At 56.4% G+C, this 22,522-nt stretch overlaps 1 protein-coding gene across 48 annotated transcripts in view; it reads left to right on the top strand.

Annotated features, from left to right (window-relative positions):
- Positions 1 to 22,522, top strand: part of CELF4 (CUGBP Elav-like family member 4) — a 286,479-nt gene that overhangs the window by 248,277 nt on the left and 15,680 nt on the right. For 6 of the 48 annotated variants that reach the window (XM_045065570.1, XM_045065543.1, XM_004752250.3 and 3 more), the window contains exons 4-11: positions 8,359 to 8,487; positions 8,918 to 8,997; positions 9,431 to 9,574; positions 10,554 to 10,701; positions 12,033 to 12,182; positions 15,871 to 15,936; positions 17,277 to 17,360; positions 22,091 to 22,174. In XM_045065570.1, the coding sequence (XP_044921505.1) occupies positions 8,359 to 8,487; positions 8,918 to 8,997; positions 9,431 to 9,574; positions 10,554 to 10,701; positions 12,033 to 12,182; positions 15,871 to 15,936; positions 17,277 to 17,360; positions 22,091 to 22,174 (885 nt within the window). Of the gene's footprint in view, positions 1 to 8,358; positions 8,488 to 8,917; positions 8,998 to 9,430; positions 9,575 to 10,553; positions 10,702 to 12,032; positions 12,183 to 15,870; positions 15,937 to 17,276; positions 17,361 to 22,090; positions 22,235 to 22,522 lie in introns of all 48 variants that reach the window. The other 42 variants (XM_045065549.1, XM_004752246.3, XM_045065547.1 and 39 more) reach the window with 17 other exon arrangements.

Genomic DNA, 22,522 nt, shown 5'->3' with positions numbered 1-22,522 from the left:
ATGACTAAGTGTGCAATCCTGGGAAAGATATTCAGCTCTCCTGGGCCTCAGGGTCTCCATCTACACAGTGGAAATAATGAAATAGCCACAATACCTGTGAAGAGCTTCTCTCATGGCCTGGGTTAAAGTGAGCGTTCAGTACTGGAGAACCATGATGATTTGTATTATTGTTGCTGTTTTTAAACACCTCCTGACATAAGCAAGTCAGTCAGGGGAGGGAGTTGATCTGATCAGTGCAGCCCTCGGGCAGTGGACGTTCTGTGACGTTCTGGTCATAAAAGGGTGACACGGGGGCTGGGAAGGCTGCTGCTGTGAATTGGGGAGCTAGGCCCAGCCTGGGGAGCACATGGTTGGCAGTGAGAACGGACACAGACAAGGACCCTAGACGGAGACTGTGAGTTCCAGGCCAAGTGTGCAGGGGTCAGAGGTGACAGGCCAGGCCTTGAGGGAGGTGTTCAGACTGCGGGTGTGTGGAGAATATTTGCATGTGCTGCTCCCAGACCTGGGATGTTTGTGGCTCCCGATTTCTACCTGGCAGCCCCGGCCTGCGAATCCCTTAGGGCCCAGCCCAAGCCTCAGAGACCCCTGGCCACGCCCTGCCCACACAGCTCACCGCTCCAGGCTCTGCACCTGCGCTCATCTCCAGGGCCCCTCCTTTCCTACTGAGGATTCCTGGAGATCAGTGCCTCGTCCCGGCCCCTGCCCCCATGCCAGCTTCATCAGAGCCCTGGGCCTGAGGCTCACTGAGCAAACAGGTTCCTTTATTCATGTCAATGAATATATAGGAGCATCCTCGACATGCCAAGTTCTCCAGGCGTTGGACCTTCAGCAGTGAGTGAAATGGACTCACATCCTGGCCTCTATTGAAGGGAGGCTGGAGATAAATCAGTGAGTAAAATAAGGTGATTCACATTATGAAAAAAATACAGGGTTGCCTGGGTGGCTCAGTGGGTTAAAGCCTCTGCCTCCGGCTCAGGTCATGATCCCAAGGTCCTGGGATCAAGCTCCACATCAGGCTCTCTGCTCTGCGGGGAGCCTGCTTTTCTTCTCTCTCTCTCTCTCTGCCTGCCACTCTGCCTCCTTGTGATCTCTGTCTGTCAAATAAATAAATAATAATCTTTAAAAAAAAAAAAAAACACTGCTTAAAAAAAAAAATACAGGGAAGAAGGCAGGGGAATGAAGGTTGTGATTTGAAGTAGCATGGTCAGGAATGTTCCACGCGCAGTGACACGGGATGGAAGGCTCTCGGGAAGTGAGGGCTCCGAAGAAGTCTAGAACATGATCTCTGAGACAAGAGGAGCAACAGGACACTTAAAGGCCCCAGGCAGGGAAGCACAGGAGGGTTCCTGAGACAGCCTGGAGCCCTAGGTGTGTGGAGCAGAGGGAAGGAGGGACCCAGGACAAATGAAGTGTCGTTCCCTACCGACCTCCAGAAGACCGGGCTTGTTCCCAGTGAAATGGGATCCCATGTGAGGTTTGAGCCGCAAATCGATGGTCTCTGCCTGGGATTTGAACTGACCCCTCCCCATGCTGTGTGGAGAGCAGATAGCAGGGGCCTGGGTGGGTGTCAGGAGACAGTGAGGGGTGACCCACAGGGCTCAGGGCAGACCCTGACGTGCAGGGAGGCAGGCTGGCTGAAGGAATGCCACTGAGGGGACTGGATGCAGTTCTGTGGCTCCTGCCTCGCCCCACCCCCACATCAAACGCTGCCTGTCAGGAGGGAGCTGGGAGATCAAGGCCTGGCACCGCCTCCCCCACCTCCCCCGCCTCCCCCGGGGGCCAGAGCCGGCTGAGGGTCCTCATTTGCATCCCTGGTGGAGAGGGAGCCCCAGCCCAGCTCCAGCAGCCTTTGATCTGGTTTGATGTCTCCCTCAGCCTTCTTCCCAGGCAGGAAGGCTTTTATCCTTGGAGGGGGAGACAGCCCCCGCCCAGCTGCCTCCCTTGGTCTGGCTCTGGCTCTGACTCCGTGTGTGCTGTGGGGACTGAGGAGGGCGCAACTCTTCTCCTCATTTTACACTGCCTGCTGAGCTTGTTACCCCAAGTCCGCTGGGCTTGTTACCCCATGTCCCAGGCCATGTCCCAGGTGAAGGGACTGACTCTCTGGAGGGTGGCTGACCCCATCACAGGGCTGCAGAGGGATTGAACCCAGGCCCCTAACCCAGGATGGGGGAGGGATGTTGAAAGAGCCCCCACAAACCTGAGGGGGGCAATTGTGGGGATCCCTGTGATGAGAGGAGCACCCCCTCCCCAACCGCCCTGTCAACCCACCCCTACTTGGAAGGCAGATTTGAGTCTGCTTTCCTGGGATGGGGGGGACCTCTACTCGGGCTGACAAATAAGAGGCCTGGGAGGTCTTAGGCCCTGGGTTGGGGCATAATCAGTCTTGAAAAGGGCAGAGATTTAGATCCGTATGATTGGTTTGAGGCCCGCTGGTCCCTTAGGAGCCAAAGGGGCTTAGTGGGTCTGGACCAGCCACACTGGTGGAAATGGCACATGGTAGGGCTCAGTGTAACTTTGGGAGAAAGGCCTCATTTTGGACCAATCCAGGCTGTGCTCGCTTCCGAAGCACATATACTAAAATTGGGTCAATCCGGGTAGCCCTCCTGGGGGAGGCTGGGGGGTCAATTTGTGGTCCCCCAAACACTGTCATTTGGGCAGAGTACTGCAAAGGACAGCCTGGCTTCTCGGCCCGGGCTGGGCAAGCATGACTTTGTTCATCTCAAAGTATGGGGTGGGGTTCCTCTCCACACCCCTGGGGATGAGGGTGGGGGTGCCCCCCCGGGGGGGGGGGTGAGCTCGGTAAGAGCTGTAAGTGGCACAATGGGTGCACTTAGGGAGCATTCACTCTGTGCTAAAACCCTGTGTGTTCAGCTCATTTAACTCCTACAGGCTGACACGGTGGGCACAACAGCTATTCCCACCCTCTTAAAGATGAGGAAACGGGCGCGGGGAGGTTACGTGACCTGCCTGAGGTTGGTTTGACAGACAGCCCCAGTGACTGCCTGAAAGATGTCTTCCCCACCCCCACCCCACCCATCCAGTCGGTGTGTCTCTCCTGTCCCTTCTACTGGAGGTCCTCCTGATCCACAGTGAAGTTAGGGGTCAGGAGTAAGCCTTTTCCCCTCAGACTCGCTGTCTGTGGACCCTGGAGCCCTGAGATCATCTCCAGGGAGAGCAGATGGTTCTGAAATCCAAGAGGCACCTGGGGAAGTCTCCAGGTCCCAAAACAGCCTGGGAGATGCTTGAGGTGCCCGCATGGGATGGGCCTCGGAGCTCCTGGTTCTGCTAGCAGCTGAGGCAGGAATGTGGGACACCCTGGGGTCTCGGCTCTGGCCCCAGCTGGAGCACCTTGGGGTCCAAAGCCTGCAGAGCAGGAGGGAAGACCTCTGATTCAGTGACTGTGAACATCTGGCATTTTTTCCTCACTCCCCAAACCACTGTCTTTGGGTCTCCCGGGACCCAAAGTAAAGTGTCTCTTGCCCGCCTGGCCCTGTATCCCCACCAGCAGCCAAGCCCCCCACCAATTCCTCTGCCCTCCCCACCAGCCACAGACCTCAAAGCCACCTACTCCCCACGCTGGCCCCTAGCCCTGGGGTTCTCCCCAGCTCCCCTCCGTCTTCCCACAAATCCTCCGTCAGCAGCCGGAAGAAAGAGAACAGTAAAAGTCTACTGTGGCAATAAAAGGCATTAACCATCTGAACACTCGCCCACAGTGCCGTCTCTCCTTAAGCAGGAAATATTGTTTAATGCCCATGGTAATGAGTGAATCGAATTTTGGAAATTAAACCGGAATTTGAGCATTAGCGCTAGGGCTGCCATTTGGCAAGCCAAAGGGGCCCTGCCACCGTCCGCCTCCACCCGACTCAGGGCCCCACTCCCCCTGCAGGGCCCTGGAGAAGCTCCCTGGACATCTGCCCTTCCCCCCACCCTCCAGGCACCATCCTGAGACAGCCAGTGTAGAGGCGGGTCCTGAACCCGCTTTGGGGTTATATGGCTTTGGTGTTTTCTGGGCCCTCCTTTGAAAATGCAAATCCTTCCAACCTAGCCCCATCCTGCCCTGAGGTCCGGAGTGAAGGAGTGCAGGAGTCTCTCTCTCTCTCAGGAATTGGAAAAAGCCCAAGATTCTGGCAACCAGATGCCACTGCCTTTTCAAAAGCACCTATCCACCTCTGTATGGCTCCTGGGGGCTGGCACCCGGTGCTCTTTAGAGGTTGAGAAACTGATGTTTAATTAGACTGAGGTTCTAGGAGAATAAAAAAGACTCCTGAAGCCAGAGGAACGGGAGAGGTGTGTGTTGATGGAGGGAGAGGCACGAGGCTGCTGGAAAGGCAAAATTGAACTTGAGCAGGTCCCCCCATTGCAAGCCCTGAGGCATGCAGGGACCCCTAGGGGTGGATGACAAGAGCAGCCTTAGGAATCCCTTCCAATTCTGAGACTTTGTTCAAATTCTGTTGTGAGCCTAGAGCCCCCCCCCCCCCCCACCCCCACCTGTCCTCTGGACAGCATAGCTCCAGCCCGCTTTCCTTCTGGAAGCCTTCAGCATCTGAACACTCCCCACCTCCACTGTTGGTCCCGCTAGTGCCCAGTCCAGAGCTATTTCCTGGCTGTCTCTTCTCTCTCACAGTAGGTGCTCAGTAAGTGCTTGCCGAAGGAGCCACCGGAAGGTGGGCCCAGGATGGACGCCAGGGGCTCTGATCCAGGCCCTGCTCTAAGATAGCCATGAATGTCTTCTCTGGACCCAGAACTGCATACTTTACCCATGCGTTATCTGGGGGTGCTGTAGACGATGCAGTCCCTAGCACTGGTGGGAGGACACAGGGCACAGAGGGCTGAGCTGCCCTCTCTGGGTTCAGGCAAGGCCCAGGCCTAGTGCCTACCTTCTGCTGCCCAGCCTTTCCGGGGTGTCACAGTTCTGCTCCCTTTGAACCCCAGGTGCTTCCCACCCCCACAGACACAGGCACTCACATTTAAAAAGAGCAGGGAGCAGGAGCAAGGGGTTATAGGATTGGGAAGTCAAGAGACCCAGGGAGGCAGCAGCTGTGTGTTTTGGAGCAACCTCTGTGCTCCTCATTCCTCATCTGCAGAGGCAGGACCTCTCAAGTTCTCCAGGGCCTGGTCCCGCTCTGCCACTCTAAGGCCTTGTTCCCTTGGGGGACAGCACACTAGTTCTGGGGCCACTGTGCGACAGCCCCAGTGGCCTTTGCCTTGTTCGGAAGCGGCCTATTGCAGATGTGCTGTCAGCTCTGCCTCTCTCCTTCCTGCTGCAGGAATAAATCAGGAGGGGGGTGGCACTCCATTTCCTCTTCCTCCTAGATAGAGAACCCCCGAGTAATGGCCCTCACTGTAGACCTGCTCAACAGGTCCTGTCCCTGTAGCATCTCTTGCAAACCTAGCACCTCCCACCCAAGGCAGGACGGACGATTCCCTCCCATTTTGTAGACCTAAAGACCCTGGTGGGAAGCAGTTCTATGACTGCAAGGAGGGGAGCTGGGGTTTAGCCCCAGGGCCTGGGCCCGAAGGAGTTCCACCCTTGGACTCAGAATCCTTCCAGCCCCTGGTCTGAAAGAGAATCAGGAGAATCACACCAAAGCCCAGCAGGAATGAAAAGGAGGCAAACGGGGTATCCTGGAAATTACCATCATTTGAGTGGGGCTGGGGTCACCGGAGGATCCCTCGGGGAGTAAGGATGGAGCGGGGTTTCTTTGGTTTCTTTCAGTCTTCCAGCAAGGCAAGGCTAGCTGCAGTTTCCCTGGAGAAATGTGGCTGGTCAGGGAGAGGAGGAGCCTGGCCCCCTACACGTTTGGAAGGAAGGGCCTCCAGAAGGACAGGCCCTGGTCTAGACTGAAGAACTGTAAGGAAGGCAAGATTTCACGGGAGAGGAGGAAAAAATTAAAGGGGAAAAAAAAAAAACCTGGCAAAAGGAAAGTGGCTGGAGAGAAAGGCACGTGTGGATGAATTTTAATGCAATCAAAAGGCTGTCATAATGATAATAAAGGAATACATTCCGACGTCAGGAGAGAGGAGAAGGCGAGGGGCTGCTGTCCCAGCATTTAAATTAGGCTCAGGTGGAGGAGGGGCCTACTCTTCCCTCCCCCTTCCCATACCCAGGGAGGAGAAGGAATTTCTAAGAAGGACAGCCAGGGATTAGCTGGAGGCAGGGAGTTTCACTTCATTGTCTTTCTGGAAATCCCATTTAATCGGAGTCTTTAAAAGGTGCTGGGGGCGAGGGGGAGCCCTAGGCTGGCCTCCAGTCCACAGTTGCAATGTCTCAGGACTTCACCAAAGGCTTGAAAATATCTGTCCACTTCCTGCAGAATGCTGCTGCTGCTTCTGGGAGCTCAACAGAGTCCCTGACCCGGCTCTCCTCTCTCTCTGCCCTCTCCTCTGCCCATTTCTGCTCTCTGTTTCTTCTTCTTCTTCTCTCTCTTTTTAAAGATTTTATTTATTTGAGAGCTAGAGCATGAGAGGGGGAGGGGGTAGAGGGAGAGAGAGAAGATGCTCCCTTGAGCAGGGAGCATGATGTAGAGCTCGATCCCTCGACCCCGAGATCATGACCTGAGCAGAAGGCAGCTGCTTAACCTACTGAACCACCCAGGTGCCCCTTTTTGTCTGTTTCTGATTCTTTTCCCTCCATTTTTGTCATGTTCCTTCTCCCTCTGTCCCTAACCCTATCTGCCCCCAGCTCTCCTCACTTCACTGCTCCTCTCTCTCTCTTCTTCCTTCCTCTTGGTTTCCCAGACCAGAGTTTGGAGTCCCAGAGCCCTGAAGATGGGGCAAGGGATGGGCCCTGGGATGGCCCCGGAAGCCGGGTCAAGCAGCCCAGGCAAGGGCAGGTGGCAGGGCTGGGGCTCCATGCCCCAGAGCTTTAGCTGAAGCCCACTACTGGTGAAGGGCAATGTGGTATGCCCAGTCCAGGACTGGTAGCAGGAGCTGGCAATGATGCCCTGCTGGGCATGGAAGGCGCTGGGACCCATGGCCACCCTGTCATTGAGAAGGTGCCCAGTGCTGGGTGCTCTGGGCTAAAGGGTACTGGCAGGGCAGAGGTCAGGTCTTCCTGAAGAGGAGGACTCTGGGGTGGTCTGTGCAGCGGTGCAGGGACCTGTTGGTTTCCTCTGCTCTGCTCCAGACCTCAGGTCAGCCCCTCAGCTCTGTGAACTCCCCTGGCCATGGGGAGTACTATGGCTGCAAAACAATTTTGCCCCAAATTGAGTAAAACAACCATTTGTTCTGCTCAGGGATCCTGCAGGCACAGTGTGGAAGGCTTATGTCTGCTCCGGGATATCTGGGCATCAGCTGGAAGACTCAGGCTGGGGTCTGGAATCAACTGCAGACTCATTCATCCCATGTCTGGTGGTTGATTGGGCTGTCAGCTGGGGACCTGGGTTCCCTTCCATGGGGCCACACTGCACCTTAGTTGTAAGCCCTTCATGGCAGGCTGGCTAGCAGTGCCCCCACCAAAGTGCCCAGGGCTAAATTTTACAGCATGAAATAGGATGGGCTAGACCAAAGAAGGGACACCAGATGGAGGCCAAACAATGTGAGAGAGGAAGAAGGGGTGACCCTGGGAATGGCACACAGCATTCATTCATCTACTCTGTAACTTTGTGCTGAGGGCCCACTCTGTGCCAGGTACTGCTGTTCCAACCAATGCCTGGTCTCTTCCCCCAAGGAGAGGACCTGCAATGGGGGCTGGGAGCTAGACAGAAACCAGGGACACAGTCTGGGCCATGAGAGGGAGGAGCTGAGACAGAGAATAAAAGACCGCAGAAAGGAGGGACCTTGATGAGGAAGCAATATTTAAACTAAGACCTAGAAGAAGAGAATTCAGCCTTGTGATGTGGGAGGCACTTTGGGCAGAGGGAACAGCCTATGCAAAGGCCCTGAGGCAGATTTGCCTGTTGTGAGTTAATTTTAGCCTCTGGGGGTGAAGGTGGCTCAAGAAGGTAGTGTGTGTCTAAGAGGATGGAGGAAGGGAATGCAGGGTTGCCTAAACGACCCATGTGCCATTCCTGGGCCACCTGTGTGCCATAGGTGAGCAGCGGCACCAGTGGCCTTGCTCCCTCTGGACGGGAGGGGGCACAGTCGCTGCCATCCAGCATCCTTGACCCAACCCCTCCTTCCTCACCTCCTCCTCTGGCTACGCTCTCCCTCTCCCCCAACCCCCTCACCCTGTGGCCCAGCCTGCTCTAGCTACGCCCCAGCCGCCCCCCTCCTCTCCAGCAATGAGCCCTCTCCCCTGCCCAGCTCTACCCTATCCTCCTCCCCCTTCCTCTTCGGTCGCGCCGTTTTACCCCCGGGCCTGCTCCGGTGCAGCCCGGCTCCCCCGGCCCGGGTAAGCATCTCCTAATTTTGTTCCAGAAGATAGAAAACTCTTCGTGGGCATGCTCAACAAGCAGCAGTCCGAGGACGACGTGCGCCGCCTCTTCGAGGCCTTCGGGAACATCGAGGAGTGTACCATCCTGCGCGGGCCGGATGGCAACAGCAAGGGTGCGTGGGGGCGGGGCGGGGGAGCGGGCGGGCGAGGCCTCGGGCTTTGCACCTCACCGACCGCCAGCCTTGTCCTGGGCCGCCCCCAGCTGGTGGGGACGGACCCGACCAGCGAACAGCGAGCCAGGGAAGCGTACTTGGAAGGGGCGAGGCGGTCGGCCCCAGGAAGGGAAGGCCTCTAGCCGAGTCCAGACAGGGGCAGGGAGACTTCCGGGGTCTCTTAACTCTCCGGCCCTTCCAGGTCTTTCTGTGTCTCTGTGTTTCTCGATGTCTCTCTTCTCAGTCTCTGTGGGTCACCCATTCTCTGCCTTCATCTGGGATGCGCCCTCTTCCCTCCGTCCCTCCGGTGCCCCGCCTCTCAGCCCTGTAGCGCTTCTCTGGCCTTCCTGGGGGCCCTCGCGCCCTGGCTCAGCCTCTCCCGTCCCCCCAGGGTGCGCCTTTGTGAAGTACTCCTCCCACGCCGAGGCGCAAGCCGCAATCAACGCCCTGCACGGCAGCCAGACTATGCCGGTGAGTGGCCACCCCTCCCCCACCGCCGGGGCTGGGGAGGGGGCAGAGGGGCCGGGAGTCCCGCAGAGCCCCACCCACCTTTCCCCCCACCCCCTTCCTCCCCCGCCCCCGCACATCGTACCAAACCTTGCCAACCGTGAGGCGCTCACAGCCTTCCCAAGAGAAGGAAGGCTGTATCAGTATATCCGTTTCTCAGACAAGGACTCCGAAGCCCAGAGATGTTAAGGAACTGGACTGCCCCTAGATAAAAACCGCCCGCGGTGGGGTTAAGACCCCAAACCCCCGCCCAGTGCAAGCGCGGGAGCGAGCCTTCCGCTACCCCCTCCCCCCATCCCCCACTGGAGAGGATCGGGTGGGTCCAGGCTGAGGGCAGGGACAGTTGGGAGAGGAGGCAGCTGGAGCAAGGGGGCCTCACGCGCATTAATGGCTGCAGGGAGCCTCGTCCAGTCTGGTGGTCAAGTTTGCCGACACTGACAAGGAGCGCACGATGCGGCGGATGCAGCAGATGGCTGGCCAGATGGGCATGTTCAACCCCATGGCCATCCCGTTCGGGGCCTACGGCGCCTACGCACAGGCAGTAAGTGGGGGCTCAGCGGGGCGGGGGTGGGGGGCAGCTGTTCTCTAGCTCACTTTGCTCAGAGCCCCAAAGAGCTAGGACAGCTAACAGCACTGACGGGAGCCCTGCTCCTGGCCCAGAATATTCTGCTGCCCTGGGGCAATGAGGAGTGGAGAGGAATGAACCCAGGGAGTGGAGGCCCCTAGGAGGCATCCTTTCTAAGCAGTGAGGGAGGCTCAGGTGTTTGCTTGTCATCCCACTACTCCTGCCCTCACTCTCCGAAGGGGCTCCTCAGGCCTCTGGGCACTCCTGGCAGGGGTGTTCCACAGCTGCACTAACCCCTGAGGTCCCCCTGGACCTGCCTCATGCTGCTGGCCACCCACTTCTTCCTTCCACACTGGAGCCGCCTCTGTCCTCATCTCCCCCAAGCTGCCCCCACCCCAGACTTGTAACCACAGCCCCACGTGAGTGGCACTGAGGTAGGCCAGGTTTCCTGTTCTAAAGAGGTCAGCTCACTTCACTTTCTCAGCAGTGTCCAAACTTGGCCATGTCCACAAACTACCCAGTCCCCACTCACCTTTCTGAAAACATTGGGGGTACCTAGAGTTCTGGTCATGTCCTCCTGTTGCTTCGGCCGCAGACTCCAGGTGAGGATCACTTTCAACAAATCCATGCCAAGTTAGTTCCACAGACTCGTCTACCGTATCTCTAGAACTTTGGCCGTCACATCTCCACAGATGACAGCCCTTTGACAGGCCTGAGCAGCATCCATGGATCCAGTCTACTGCCCCCCACAACTTTCAAGTCCCTGAGGCCCTGCCATAACTTATGAATATGGTTCTCTCAGGCAGGGGGGGATGGGGAGATAGAGCCGAGCTCCCTGGGGTTCAGAGCCCCCAACCCCCCCCCCCGGCGGTTCCCCGGGGCACTGAGCCCCCCTGGTGGGGAGGGCTGCCCCCCCTGGAAGCGCATGATATTTTTTCCACTTCCTCTGCCCCAGCTGATGCAGCAGCAGGCGGCACTAATGGCATCAGTCGCGCAGGGCGGCTACCTGAACCCCATGGCTGCCTTCGCCGCCGCCCAGATGCAGCAGATGGCGGCCCTCAACATGAATGGCCTGGCGGCCGCACCCATGACCCCAACCTCAGGTGAGCAGGTGGGGATGGACCCAGTGCCTGACCGGGCAGGGAGGCAGCTGGGCTCAGGGTGGGACCTACTGATCGACCACTTTTGCCAACCAGGGGAGGTTTCTATGGCAAGAGCACACATGCAGGGGCCTGAGCAGGCCTCGTCCTCTGGAACTTTTTCTTGAGAATGTTCTAATCTCTGGGCATCTAGGGGAAGATGGGATGTGCGCCGCCTGTTGTCCGACATGATTTCTGGGTGGTGACAGTTTCACTCCTGTGATGGAGCCATGTCAGGAAGCAGTACATCTTGGTCTCTTTTATAGATCTCTAGAAAGAAATTCACATGAAAACACCTCCCTTGGAGTTCTGAGGGGTAAAGAGTCCTGCCCATTCTGTGACCTTGTGAGGTTCCAGGCCTAGCCACAGAAGGATCCCCATTTTTTCATTTTTCTTTAACCCAACTTAGACTCATTGGCTTTTCCCAGGGCAACTGCACAATAAGCAAGAGAGGATCTCGGGAGTTATTCAAGGACAGGGGGCTTGGAAATAACCCCTTTCACAAGTCATGTTCTTTTTTTAAAAATTTGCTTTATTAAAAAATTTTCTTAAAGATTTTTTTTTTTTTTGAGAGACAGGGAGCAAGTGAGAAAGAGCCTGAGCTCGGGGTGAGGGGGTAAAGGGAGAGGGACAAGAAGACTCCCCACTGAGAAGGGAGCCCAATGTGGGGCTTGATCCCCCTTCATTTGAGCCGAAGACAGAGTTTTACCACCTGAGCCACCCAGGCGCCCCACAAGGTGTGTTCTTAGCTGGATCTTGGTTAGTATTCCGTTCAGTGATTCTCAACCCGGAGCATCAGAATTAAGACCTCATCCACCAGAGTAGCAAAACTCCTTGGTGGGGAGGTAGATCAGCTCCTTTTGTAATGCAGACAAGAGAGCAGAGCCATCAACTTAGAAGTTCCTTACTGGCTATACAATGACCAATCCATCCTGACTTAGCTGGAGGTGAGCAACAACCACTGAAAAAATGAAAACGAAAATTAAGGGTGACCAAATTCAAGGACACTGAGAATAGTTTATGTGCTGCGTGTCCAAGATCATGTTGTAGTCACTGGTCACAGAAGTCTTTATGGGGTAGGCTAGATTTGGACTCTGCCTTGAAGGATGGATACAGTTGGGATGAGTGGTGTTACCATGCAGGGAAATAACCCAAGGCATGATTCCCAGATAGGTCTGAGTAGGTACATTCCAAGGCCCTTGGAGCCAACAGGTGGAGCTCCATGGGTTGGCCTTCCTCACCTTGGTTCCACTTGCCTCCCCTCCTCCTCCACCCCTCTCCACCTCTGGAACCAGGTGGCAGCACCCCTCCGGGCATCACTGCACCAGCTGTGCCTAGCATCCCGTCCCCCATTGGGGTGAACGGCTTCACCGGCCTCCCCCCACAGGCCAACGGGCAACCTGCTGCGGAAGCTGTGTTTGCTAACGGCATCCACCCCTACCCAGGTAAGCGTATCCTTTCCTTTCCCATGCAGCACATTCCTTGTCCATTCCATCTCTGCCCTTGGTGGTGTAACAGGGAATATGTGGCTCCTACCTTTTGCCTCTTCCTTAGTTGAACCCCACATGTGATCAGAGACAGCTAGCCTCCTGCCCTCCTTCAGGGAGCCCCTGACTGGGAAGAAGAGACCAAATTCTCCTTCTTAGAGAGGTGCGAGTCTGAGGGTGAGAAAGAAGCTCATGGAACTCTGTCAGGACAGAGAAGAGAATAGATACAGTTGTACAACCAGGTTGAGAGGCTAGTAACTGCAAATTAACTGAGAGTAAATTTGACCCATAGGAAGTGAGGAGATAGATGCTAAGATTCTTAGTGTTAAGGAAGAAAAAGTTCTAATAAGAAGGTAGCAAAGACATATAAACTGTCCATTTGGCGTCTACATACCCCTTGGGTCCCTGGATCTGTACACAACTATGGTCAGCACGCTGGACAGGGAATCAGAACCTTGGCTAGCACCCCAGTGCTTCCCGCATAAATTGCAGCACACAAGATCCAGAAGGCCAGCTCCTGATTAACTTTGTTCCTCTAGAACTTAGCATTTCTGTTGTGGTGAGAGTGCCCAGCTGACTTGAAGCAGCTGCTGTCTAGTTTTGAAGGTGGACTGACAGGAGAGCAGGAAAGCTGGGCCTAAAGCCCTAGAGTAGACTGGCAAGGGGCAATATGAGATATGAAGATGCTGTCTTCCTTCCCGGAGGGCAGATGGTCAGGTTACAGAGTCCCCATCAGGACTTGTAAGCGCCCAGTCATCTGTGCCAGAGGAAAGGGGCCTCCAGAAGAAGAACAGGACAGGGGCCTATCCCCTAGAGGTCAAAGTCAGCCAGGAATACAGTATACGTGGAGAGCATAATGAGACAATAAGGCAGAACAGAGAGTGTCCTCGAGAGTGAAAGTTCTCTGCCTTGAGATGCTAAAGGATTCAAATGAAGGGAGAGTTCTGTAGGCTGAAGGAGCCCGAGAGAGCTTCCCAAGGAGGAGACCAGATCTACTTTAACAGATACGTAGACATTAGAGAGGTGAGGATGAACAAGGAACACACTTCTGTGGAAGGGACTGCCCTGGAGGTGCAGAGACCAATGGGCCTGCCTGGCCCAGGGAGGAGCTGGCAAAGAGGTTGGCCGAACCAGGACAGAGGAAGTCAGCTTGGGGGGCAAAGCAGTGCTCTCTACTCTGGTTGCTCATCAGTAACTTCTGGGTGACTTTGTGAAATCAAAGAATCCCAGAGATTCTGATTTCAGTGTCTGGAGTGAGGCCCAGACATCCACAGACGATGAAAGTTCCACCCGCAGCTGAGTGCAAGGTCACTATGCTAGCCAGAAATAGAGGAGAATTTCCTGACTTTGGCCTTGGAGTTGTCTCTGATCTGATCCCAGTGCTCAGATCCCTCAGATCTGAGGGTCAGATCTGATCTAACCCTCACTGCCTAGACAAGAGGCCAGAGAAACCCAGAGTGAAGTCACAGGACTGAAGGATCTGGAGTGTTGTTGGAGGAGGAAGACTCCAGTCCGGCCAGGGAGGTGGGGAGGGGCATGGGAAGCCAGAGACAGGAGAGACCCCACCAATCTCAGGTTCTTGGGCTCCTCCCCACTCAGGCTCATGATCTGGGAGATCCATTCCCCAGCACATCTGGGTGGTTTCATTCCTCCCACTCCCCCCCTCCTCCCTGCCTGCAAGCCCATCTGGATATCTGGATTTTGACAAACCTGTTTCTTCCCCCACCCCCTCCAGCATCTGTGAGCTGTTTCCCTCATGGAATTTGGAAATGTTCCTCTCCCCCATTTGTAACAATCTGCCACATCCCATAAACAATTCCCTGCCAGAACAGGAGGGAGGGATGGAGGGAAGGAAAGGAGAGAAGTAGTACATTAAAAAAATTAATTTACCATCTTTAAATGCAGAGTTTGGAGCCACTGTAATGAGCGAGATCCTTCAAAGTGTTCACTCTTTGGCAGTTACTAATGAGGTCATTAAGCAAAGAAGTGGAGAGGGGTCTCAGAAATGCTTTTCTCTGCTTCCTAGCCCCGGGTAGCTTCTCTGTTCTCTTCTCTCGCTCATGGAGAGCATGTTCGACGCCCACAGTGTGGCCTCTCCTGCCATGTAGCAGCCCTGAAGGGCGGGCGGCTCTCTCAACTGTTGAGGCCACCTCACTCCTTAGGTCACCATACTTGCCGAGCACTTGCTATGGTCCCAGCACTCTTCTGGGAGCAACCACCATGGAAGTGGTGCAGGTTAGATTTTGCCTTGGTCACCAAACTGGCCAGAGGAAGGGACACCTTTTTCTCATTTGCATAAAGACACGTTGCATTGGAGCAGCTGGGAAGGCTGAGGGGACAAACCTAGACATGGCCGCCTAGAGAGCTGGGGCTGGTGGAGGGGTCAGGCAGAGGGAGCAGGAGGGAGGAGAAAGCCAGCCCCAGCAAGCACCAGCACCAGCACCAGTACTCTCACCATCGCCACTGGGAGCTCCTGGCTCCAGTCTCTGCGGTGAGGGTTTTGTCCCAAGACAACCCCAGGCAGGAAGGGACCCGCATCCTTCCCCATCTTCAGCTCCCCACTCTGAGCAGTGCCCCCCTGGGCCTAGCTTCCATGCTGCCATCCATGCTGTGTCCAAGGACTATCACCCCAGGGTCTTCCCTGGGCTCCCCTGAAGCTCGGGAGCTATTCTTCTAGTGGAATGTTCCTGAGAGGTTTTCGGACAAGAGCTGAGAATGGAAGTTTGGGAATTCTTCCTGCTCTGTGGGCCCCAAAGCCTAGCATTAACTAGTTAGCTTGGCTGGCCTGAGCTGCCAAACAGGGAAGCCCAGATGATTTTCTTCCTGCCTCACTTTGTTATCTAGTCTGCTTCAAACAGGCTGAGGCTGGATGTGTCCCCACTTGCCTCCCTGGGCCTCCAGGGCCAGCCCCCTACCTCATCAGTCATCAGGGCCCTTGTTCACCAAGTGTTGTGCCCACAGTAGCTTTCCCCCATGGCAACTGTAGGCACAACAGAGGCAACAGAAACAAGCCAAGCCTTCTCCCTAGCCCAGCTTCTCCAAGTTATTTGCCAGATTATCAGCTTAAGGCTCCTCTCCTCACACTGGGCAGTAGATATCCCAGACTCAAGACGTCAGGTGGGAGGTCCCCTGGTATTTCAGCTTCGGTTGTCTCCACCCCTTCCCCAGCCCACGGGGGAGACCATATTTGTGTGGTTACTCCCTGCAGAGGGTGTCTCAGGAGCAGCCTCAGAGTGCAAACCCTCCATGCCTGGGCAAACTCCCAGAGACTAATGGAGAGGTGCCTGGGTTTGAGCAGGAATGGGTGGCCCAGGAAGATGGAGTGGCGGGATGAAGCCTCACAGGCCCTTTATTTTACCCAGGTGGGAATCTGTCCCTGATTTGTGCTGGGGACAAGTGCGGAGGAGCCCACCCTTCTATAGCCTCTAGCCCCCTCACTCACTGTCCCTCAGCCCTTCTCCAGGATCCGGTCAGTCTTCTGAGTGAGCTGCCTACCCCCTGCGTTCCCCAGCCCCCAGTCAGGGTGGGAGCCACGCCACTGTGGCTGGGAAGAGCCTTGCGGCCACAGCCTCATCTTGTGGGCATGGTTGGGGAGAGGCTGGTCTGGTGGGCATGGCTGACTTCTGCTCCCTTGGCTCCCCTGCAGCGCAGAGCCCCACCGCCGCGGACCCCCTGCAGCAGGCCTACGCTGGAGTGCAGCAGTATGCAGGTCGTTAGTACCCTCTCGGCCCCAGTCCTCATTCCCGGGCACCAGGGTCCCCTTCCCACACCTGGCCTGGGCCCAACTGGGGGGAGGTGGGGAGGAGGAGGGAGGGCTTTCCTGGGAGAGGACCCCCTCCCTCTCGACGGCTCCCCCTAGTGTTCAGGCAGGGTTTACCTGTGAGGGTGGGTACCCTTCTCAGAGGAGAAGCTTCTAACTGGAGCCCTAGTCGGAGCCCTAACCTTGCTGGGAAGCTATGCATCTCGGAGGCCAGATTTTCCTCCCGCCGTGGTGCTGCCGAGGCCGGTGCGTCCCCGGCTTCAAATCGCAAGGCAGCTCTGGGGGTGCAGCTGGAGTTCACATCACTGGCCTGGCAAGGGTAGATGCCTGGGTGCAAGGGAAGCAGCGACACCCCCCCACCTCACGGTCACATACCGGCAACAGCAGCCAGAGGTAGAATAAAAGGAGAACTGAGAAGAGATAGCCTTGCGGCGAGCAAATGACCTTAGGTCACTGAGTGGGAAGGCCGTGAGCCACTGTAGGAAGCCATGATTCTCTGTCTCTCTCACACGCACCATAATCCTTCCTGCTGCCGGTTTCCTGCTGCCTGGCCAGGTCAGAAAGAGCCAGAGAGCTCTCCCCTGAAGGCAACGTGGGGGTTCTGGTGAAGCTGGCCTCTCACATCTGGAGGTCAGGGGAAGCTCTGTCTTACCTGCTGGGACCCCTGAGCTCTGACCTCGGATCCTGCACCTGTTGGAGCCAGCCCAGGTGGAGGAAGGTGCTGGCCATTCCTGTCCCACCTCTGACCCTTCCCAGTTGAAGGCAGAAAGCACTAGGTGTGTCCAACTCAGTGTTCTGCTCCTGGGGACCAGCCCCTGGCAGGACCCCAGAGGCCAAGCTCATACCTCAGTGGCACCTAACCCTCCCACACAGGTGCCATCAGAGTGGGTGGACCATGTGTGCAAAAGTCAGCTGTGGCTTGGAAAATGGGCATCCCGGCTGGTGGGGTGATCTGGCCCAGGCAGGCCAGTGTTTCTGATGATCCATTACTGTGGATTACCTATGCCTGTGGGTTGTCCATTGTTTCAGAATAGACTTGCCTTCCCCAACCCTGGGAGCGCATGTGTGCGCGTGCACACCCACTCACACACACACACACACACACACACACACACACACACACATGCCCTCAGCTGGCTTTATTTTAGGTGGCTAAGCTAAAATGCCCTTTTTGGCTGGTCTGCTTTTACTGCTCAATACTGAAGTTTCTCTCTTTCTTCCCGCCTCTCACTCTGTCTCTCCATGTCACTGTCACCGTTTCTCCCTCTTGCCTCTTCTCTTTGGCCCTCCAGCAGCCGCCTACCCTGCTGCCTATGGTCAGATAAGCCAGGCCTTTCCTCAGCCACCTCCAATGATCCCCCAGCAGCAGAGAGAAGGTGAGTCTTTGAGCTGGGGCTTCCTCCTCACCCCCTGCTGTCCCTAAAGAGGCTGCTCACTTGGGCCTTTGGCTGGGGCGTTTCTTTCGAAGGGTGACCATGTTTGCGTGTTGTGTTGAGGAGGGCGAGGGAAGACAGCAGGATTGCAGGACGTGGCATTCTCCAGTCCAAGCGCAGAGGTGGGCTTCTCGAGGGCAGTTCTGTAAACCCAAGAGATGGGGGGTCGGGAAGGGAAAACCTGGAGGAGGTGGGGTGGAAGAATTTCCTTCCCCTACTGGGCAGGATTGGGCCAGTGGAAAGGAAGGGAGGATGGAGGAATGTTCGGAATGGAGCAGGAGTAGGGAGACGTGTTCATCACGGACAGGAGAACTTGTATCCTCTGGGTGACCGGGAGAGACAGCTGGAGCTCCCAGGGACTCCACGGGCAGCAGACGGGGTGGGGAGAGACTCAGTGCAGCCTAGTGGGAGAAGAGCCTCATAGAAAGTCCCATCCAGAGGCTCTAGTATGCCCAGGGCCCAGGGCAGGCCAGGCAAGGCCAGTGGGGTTTGGGGGGCTGGGATCTAATAGAGACTTTCAAGTGTCCTCCCATTCCAGAGTCTAGAAACCCCATAGGAGGCTGGAGAAATAAGCCCATGCTCGGGGATTCCACGGGCCTGCTCACAGAGAGATCAGTGTGAGGGGCAGGAGACCAACAAGGTCTTGCTTTGCCCACCCCACGGGAAAGCTCACCCTGCAGTGAGGCTCCTCCGTCTGCCACAGGAGCCCACTTGGCCAGGGGAGTGCCGTGTCTCCAGATCGCCAGCTCATAGTCCCTGCAGCAGGCTGTCCCAGCGCCGGGTGTGTAGTTCCATTCTGGAAAGGACCCTGCGGGGTTGCTAGTCCAAACCCATTGGTCATACAGGCCCCACACAGACCGCCGATGGCTGAGAGCCTGGGCTTTGAAATAAACCCATCTGGGTCTGACTCCCAGGTTGGCCACCTCCTCTTCTCTGACCCCTGACGTCCTCACCTGTAAAATGAGGATAGCAAAGACCAGTCACTAGGGAAGCAGGAAGCTCAGAGGAGCCCAAGTTTGACCGGAATTCCAGCAATTTCCTCTGCATTTCTCACGCACAGCCCTTCCTTCACCAAACTGTCACCCCTCTAAAGTTGCCCATGGTGCCCATCACCCCAGTTTACGAACATTGGGCAGCTCCTGAGATCTGTGTCATCATCTCTTGGTACCCAGGAGAGCCAAGCTACAGGAACCCATAGGGTCTGGGCCCCCTACTGGTCAAGTGAGGTGGGGAGGTGGTCCAGCAGCCGGGTCTCCACCGGAGGCTCCCCCTCTTGGGCTGTGGCCCTCCAGCCTGTTTGCCCTGCCTCTCCGTGCCTTGGTCCAGCTCTTCAGTGCATGTCAGTAAGATCAGATCCATGCAGGGTGGGGGCCATGGTGGGGGCAGGAGTCCTGGTGGGGCCCATATCTCCCAGGCCCAGAACAGAGCGCTGTGCCCACAGGCACTATTAGCTTTGTCACCTCACTGGCCTTAGGCTGCCACACCCTCAGCCTGCTGTCAGTGTCCTGCGTCACTCTGGCCCGTGGCCCCAGGGGTCTCTAAGCCTTGCTGCGCGCACACAGATGCAGGTCAGTGCAGCTCTGACCAACACACAGACTGGCCCCTACCCTTACACAGAGTGAGCCCCTCCATCTTCTCCACCCGAGGCACCTTGCTCTGAACTTCTCTGACCTTCCTTCCATCTCTGAGTGCCTTCAGTTCCCCCACCCCCTGCTGCCCTGTGCCCTGCTCCCTGCTCCCCAGACCAGTCCCCTCCAAGCCAGCTCTCAGCTGCGGGATCTCCTACTGTTGTCCACGTTCTCCCTGACTGATGTACTGGGCGAGGCACCATGGGAGAGCAGGGCATGGGGGTGGGGGGAATCGTGGACCTAGAAGGTATAGAACCAGGCTTCGCACAAGGTGAGCTCAAGGTGCCAGGACAGGGTCATCAGAGGAGGTTTTGGGGGCCTTGGAGGATGAATGAAGTCTTTAGCACATAGAGTTGGGGACACAAACATTCGAGGTAGGAAGAACAGAAGCAAAGGCATGAGTGCTGTGAATTAGGAGATGAGCTTGACCTTGGGGATGAGACAGAGTGGGGAGATAGGCTGGGCTGGGCTGGAGGCAGACCAAAGCCATGTCCACAGCGTTCCCTGAGGCATAGGTGAGAAGGAAAGCTGTGTTCTTCCAGCCATGCCAGTGGTTGGTCCTTTCTATCACGGTTACCTCCCCCTGTGTGAAGTCATTGAAATACCGGACACACTGGTTGCTGGGGAGACCCTCCTTCTGGCATTTTGTCTTTGAGTTGAGCCTGAAAAGCAACAGATGCCTGAATTCCTGGAGGCTGTCCACTCCACAGGTGGGCCGAGGTGACCCTCAGGGATGCCCAAGTTCTGGCTGTCCCCAGGGCCACAGTGTGGTCAGGGTAGCACCTTCTGTCTCTGGGGCTCTGTTTCACCATTTCTCCAAAGGCTGGGATGTGTAGGCTCCCTTTTGAGGCGTGAAGGGCAGGATGGGGTGGGGGGTGGTTGGCTGGAGCTGGGAGAGGCATTCCCATGAAGCTCTGCTGCATACCACACTGATAGGACTGCCCTCAAGAGCTTCTTGAATCTTTAAGTTGAATAAACACAACATCCATATAAAGAAGCTTACAGAACTTGAAGTGAGAGTCCCAAGTTCAAAGCAGGTGGCTGCATGGGGTAGGGAGCATTGAGGGAAGACCTGAAGAAAGGAATGGAAGGGAGAAAGAAGGCAGAGCTGGGGGAGGTACAGAAGGACAGGAGAAGGCTAATGTCCCTGTCCCTAAATCTTCCAATTTGGCTGGAGGCAAAAGCTTCCAGACCTAAAGAAGAAAGAGACTCAGACCACAGATTGTATACTTAGGGAATACCAGAAGAGACAGAGCGAATAGGCACTATCTGGGGGGAGTCCTGGAAAAGGTATGGCTTAGATCAGGCCTTTGAGCTGATTCCTACCCTCAGGGGACTCACATTGAGCTGGGGACCATCCAGGGATCCATCTACAGAGTGTGAACCACTGAGAACCTGGCATGGCTGGAGATGGGGTAAGGGGAGGGTCACCAACACTTGGGGGATTCAGCAGCAGGGACCCCAGGACGCTTGCACTTGCGCCGGTTCTGGTTCTGAATGCGCCGTCAGCTGGTAGTTTGCCTGGAGACCATGGCCGGGGAGGAGAGGCTGAGGGCACAAGGGGAGTGCAGATGGTGCAGGGCAGGGATCTAGGACCCAGGAAGTCAGATGCTCAGAAGGTAGCTTTGGTGGTCAGAGGAGTCTTTGTAGGGACCTAGGAGAGAGTGAGGGTCTAGACACTTGCTCCGAGCTGGGTTACCTGAAGCCTCACCTGTCCCAGGGAAGCCCCACACAGCTCTGGCTGTGAACACCACATCGCTGTCCTCGTCGGGGCCTTACCACCTTCACTTTCCAAGCTCACGCTCAGTTCCTACCAGCCTCTGGTCAGAACCTTGGCTCTGAGACGCCTCTGACAAAAGCGCCTGCCTCCTTTGCATGCTGGCTGGGAACAATCATTGGAAGGACCAGTCTTAAAAGGTTAAAAATATGCAGCATACTCTGTTTAAAATGGCATGAAATAGATGAATCGTCTTAGAGAGAGTTCTGTTTCAAATGAAAACTGGGCATGTTGTTTATTTAAAAAGAAAAATGTAAAACTTTAGCAGCCTAGAAATTTCAGAAACCCAAAGGCTTCGCCAGTGTTCAGTGTTTCCAGGGCGTGGAGATCTATGATAGGCAGAGAGAGGAAAGCCCAGACTAGCCCGATGAGATCTGGCTCCACCCCCAGCTGTGTGATGTTTGGCAGGTGACCTAACCTCTCTGGGCCTCCGTTTCCTATCTGTGGAGTGGGAGTGACAATAGCACTTGCCTCCAAGGGCTGCAGGAAGATTAAGTGACTTAACATACAGCTCAAGTGCTTAGAGGACCCTGACCAGTAGTTTGTGCAGAAGTGGTGGGTTGTTCTCCATGTCATGGAATGCGGAGCTCCATGCGGGAGCCCCAGCTGAACACCGGGCCATGCCGTGAAGCCCCACCCTGTGCACCTAGCCTGCTGGAGGAGACAAGATAAGTCTTGATTTCTGCACTGGGGATGGGGGCTGAGTGTGAGGTTTGGGGCAGGGGAAGGTGGGACCATGGGGCACCAGATGGCTGCAGGTTGTGGAGGAAGGTGGCCCCAAGGTCGGAGCTGGAGGCGAGGTGAAGCCATATCACAGGACCACTGGCATGGCTGCCCCAGGGCGATTCCAGAGCAGGGGCTGGGCTGACTGGGCGGCGGGCAGACCCTCTCAGGTCTCCCTCCCCCGAGCCTCTCCTCAGCGCCTCCTCTCCCTGGCTGGTCGGGCCTTGGCACGCTGACCCCCTTCACGCGTCAGCTCCGCCCCTGGAGCGAGTTGCCAGGCCCCCTGTTACAGACGCTTTCACAGCAAAGGTGACTGAGGCACAGAGAGGTTCAGTGACTTGCCCAGGGGCAGGGCGGGGACCAGAGCTCAGACTGGGGCTCAGCAGTCCCCACTCCTCCGTGGCCGCCCTTGGCTCTTGGATGAGACCCCCCCCCCAACCTTGTCCCCCTCCCTGCTGCCGCTGCCTAACTCGCTCACCTCTCCTCTGTCTCTCTCTTCCCCCCACCCCGCCATCCCTCCTCCCCGCCCCCCCCCCCCACCGCAGGGCCCGAGGGCTGTAACCTGTTCATCTACCATCTGCCCCAGGAGTTTGGGGACGCTGAGCTGATGCAGATGTTCCTCCCTTTCGGTAATGTCATCTCCTCGAAAGTGTTTGTGGATCGGGCGACTAACCAAAGTAAATGCTTTGGTGGGTAAAGATAACAAACCAACTAGCTTCACCCAGGACAGGGCGGTGCTCGCACCAATTTACCGGTGTCCGGTGTCCGACTGCTTTTAACCTTCTCCTCCACATCGCCGCCCCCCCCACCCCAGGTGCTCCCTAAGGCCCAGCCCCCAGCTCCACCTCTTTTCTCTCTGCTGCTTTTCTCTCCGCTTCTTGGCTTTCCCTGCCCACCCCTGCCCCCTAACCGCTCTCCATCGCCCCCATCCCAGTCCAAGAGACAGGTTCCCCCGCCCTCCACAAGGCCCAGTTTCC

Source organism: Mustela putorius, unplaced genomic scaffold, assembly GCF_011764305.1.
Source record: "Mustela putorius furo isolate JIRA1106 unplaced genomic scaffold, ASM1176430v1.1 tig00003858_pilon_pilon_pilon, whole genome shotgun sequence".
Taxonomy (NCBI): Eukaryota; Metazoa; Chordata; class Mammalia; order Carnivora; family Mustelidae; genus Mustela; species Mustela putorius.
This window is presented reverse-complemented; position numbering and strand designations above follow the sequence as displayed.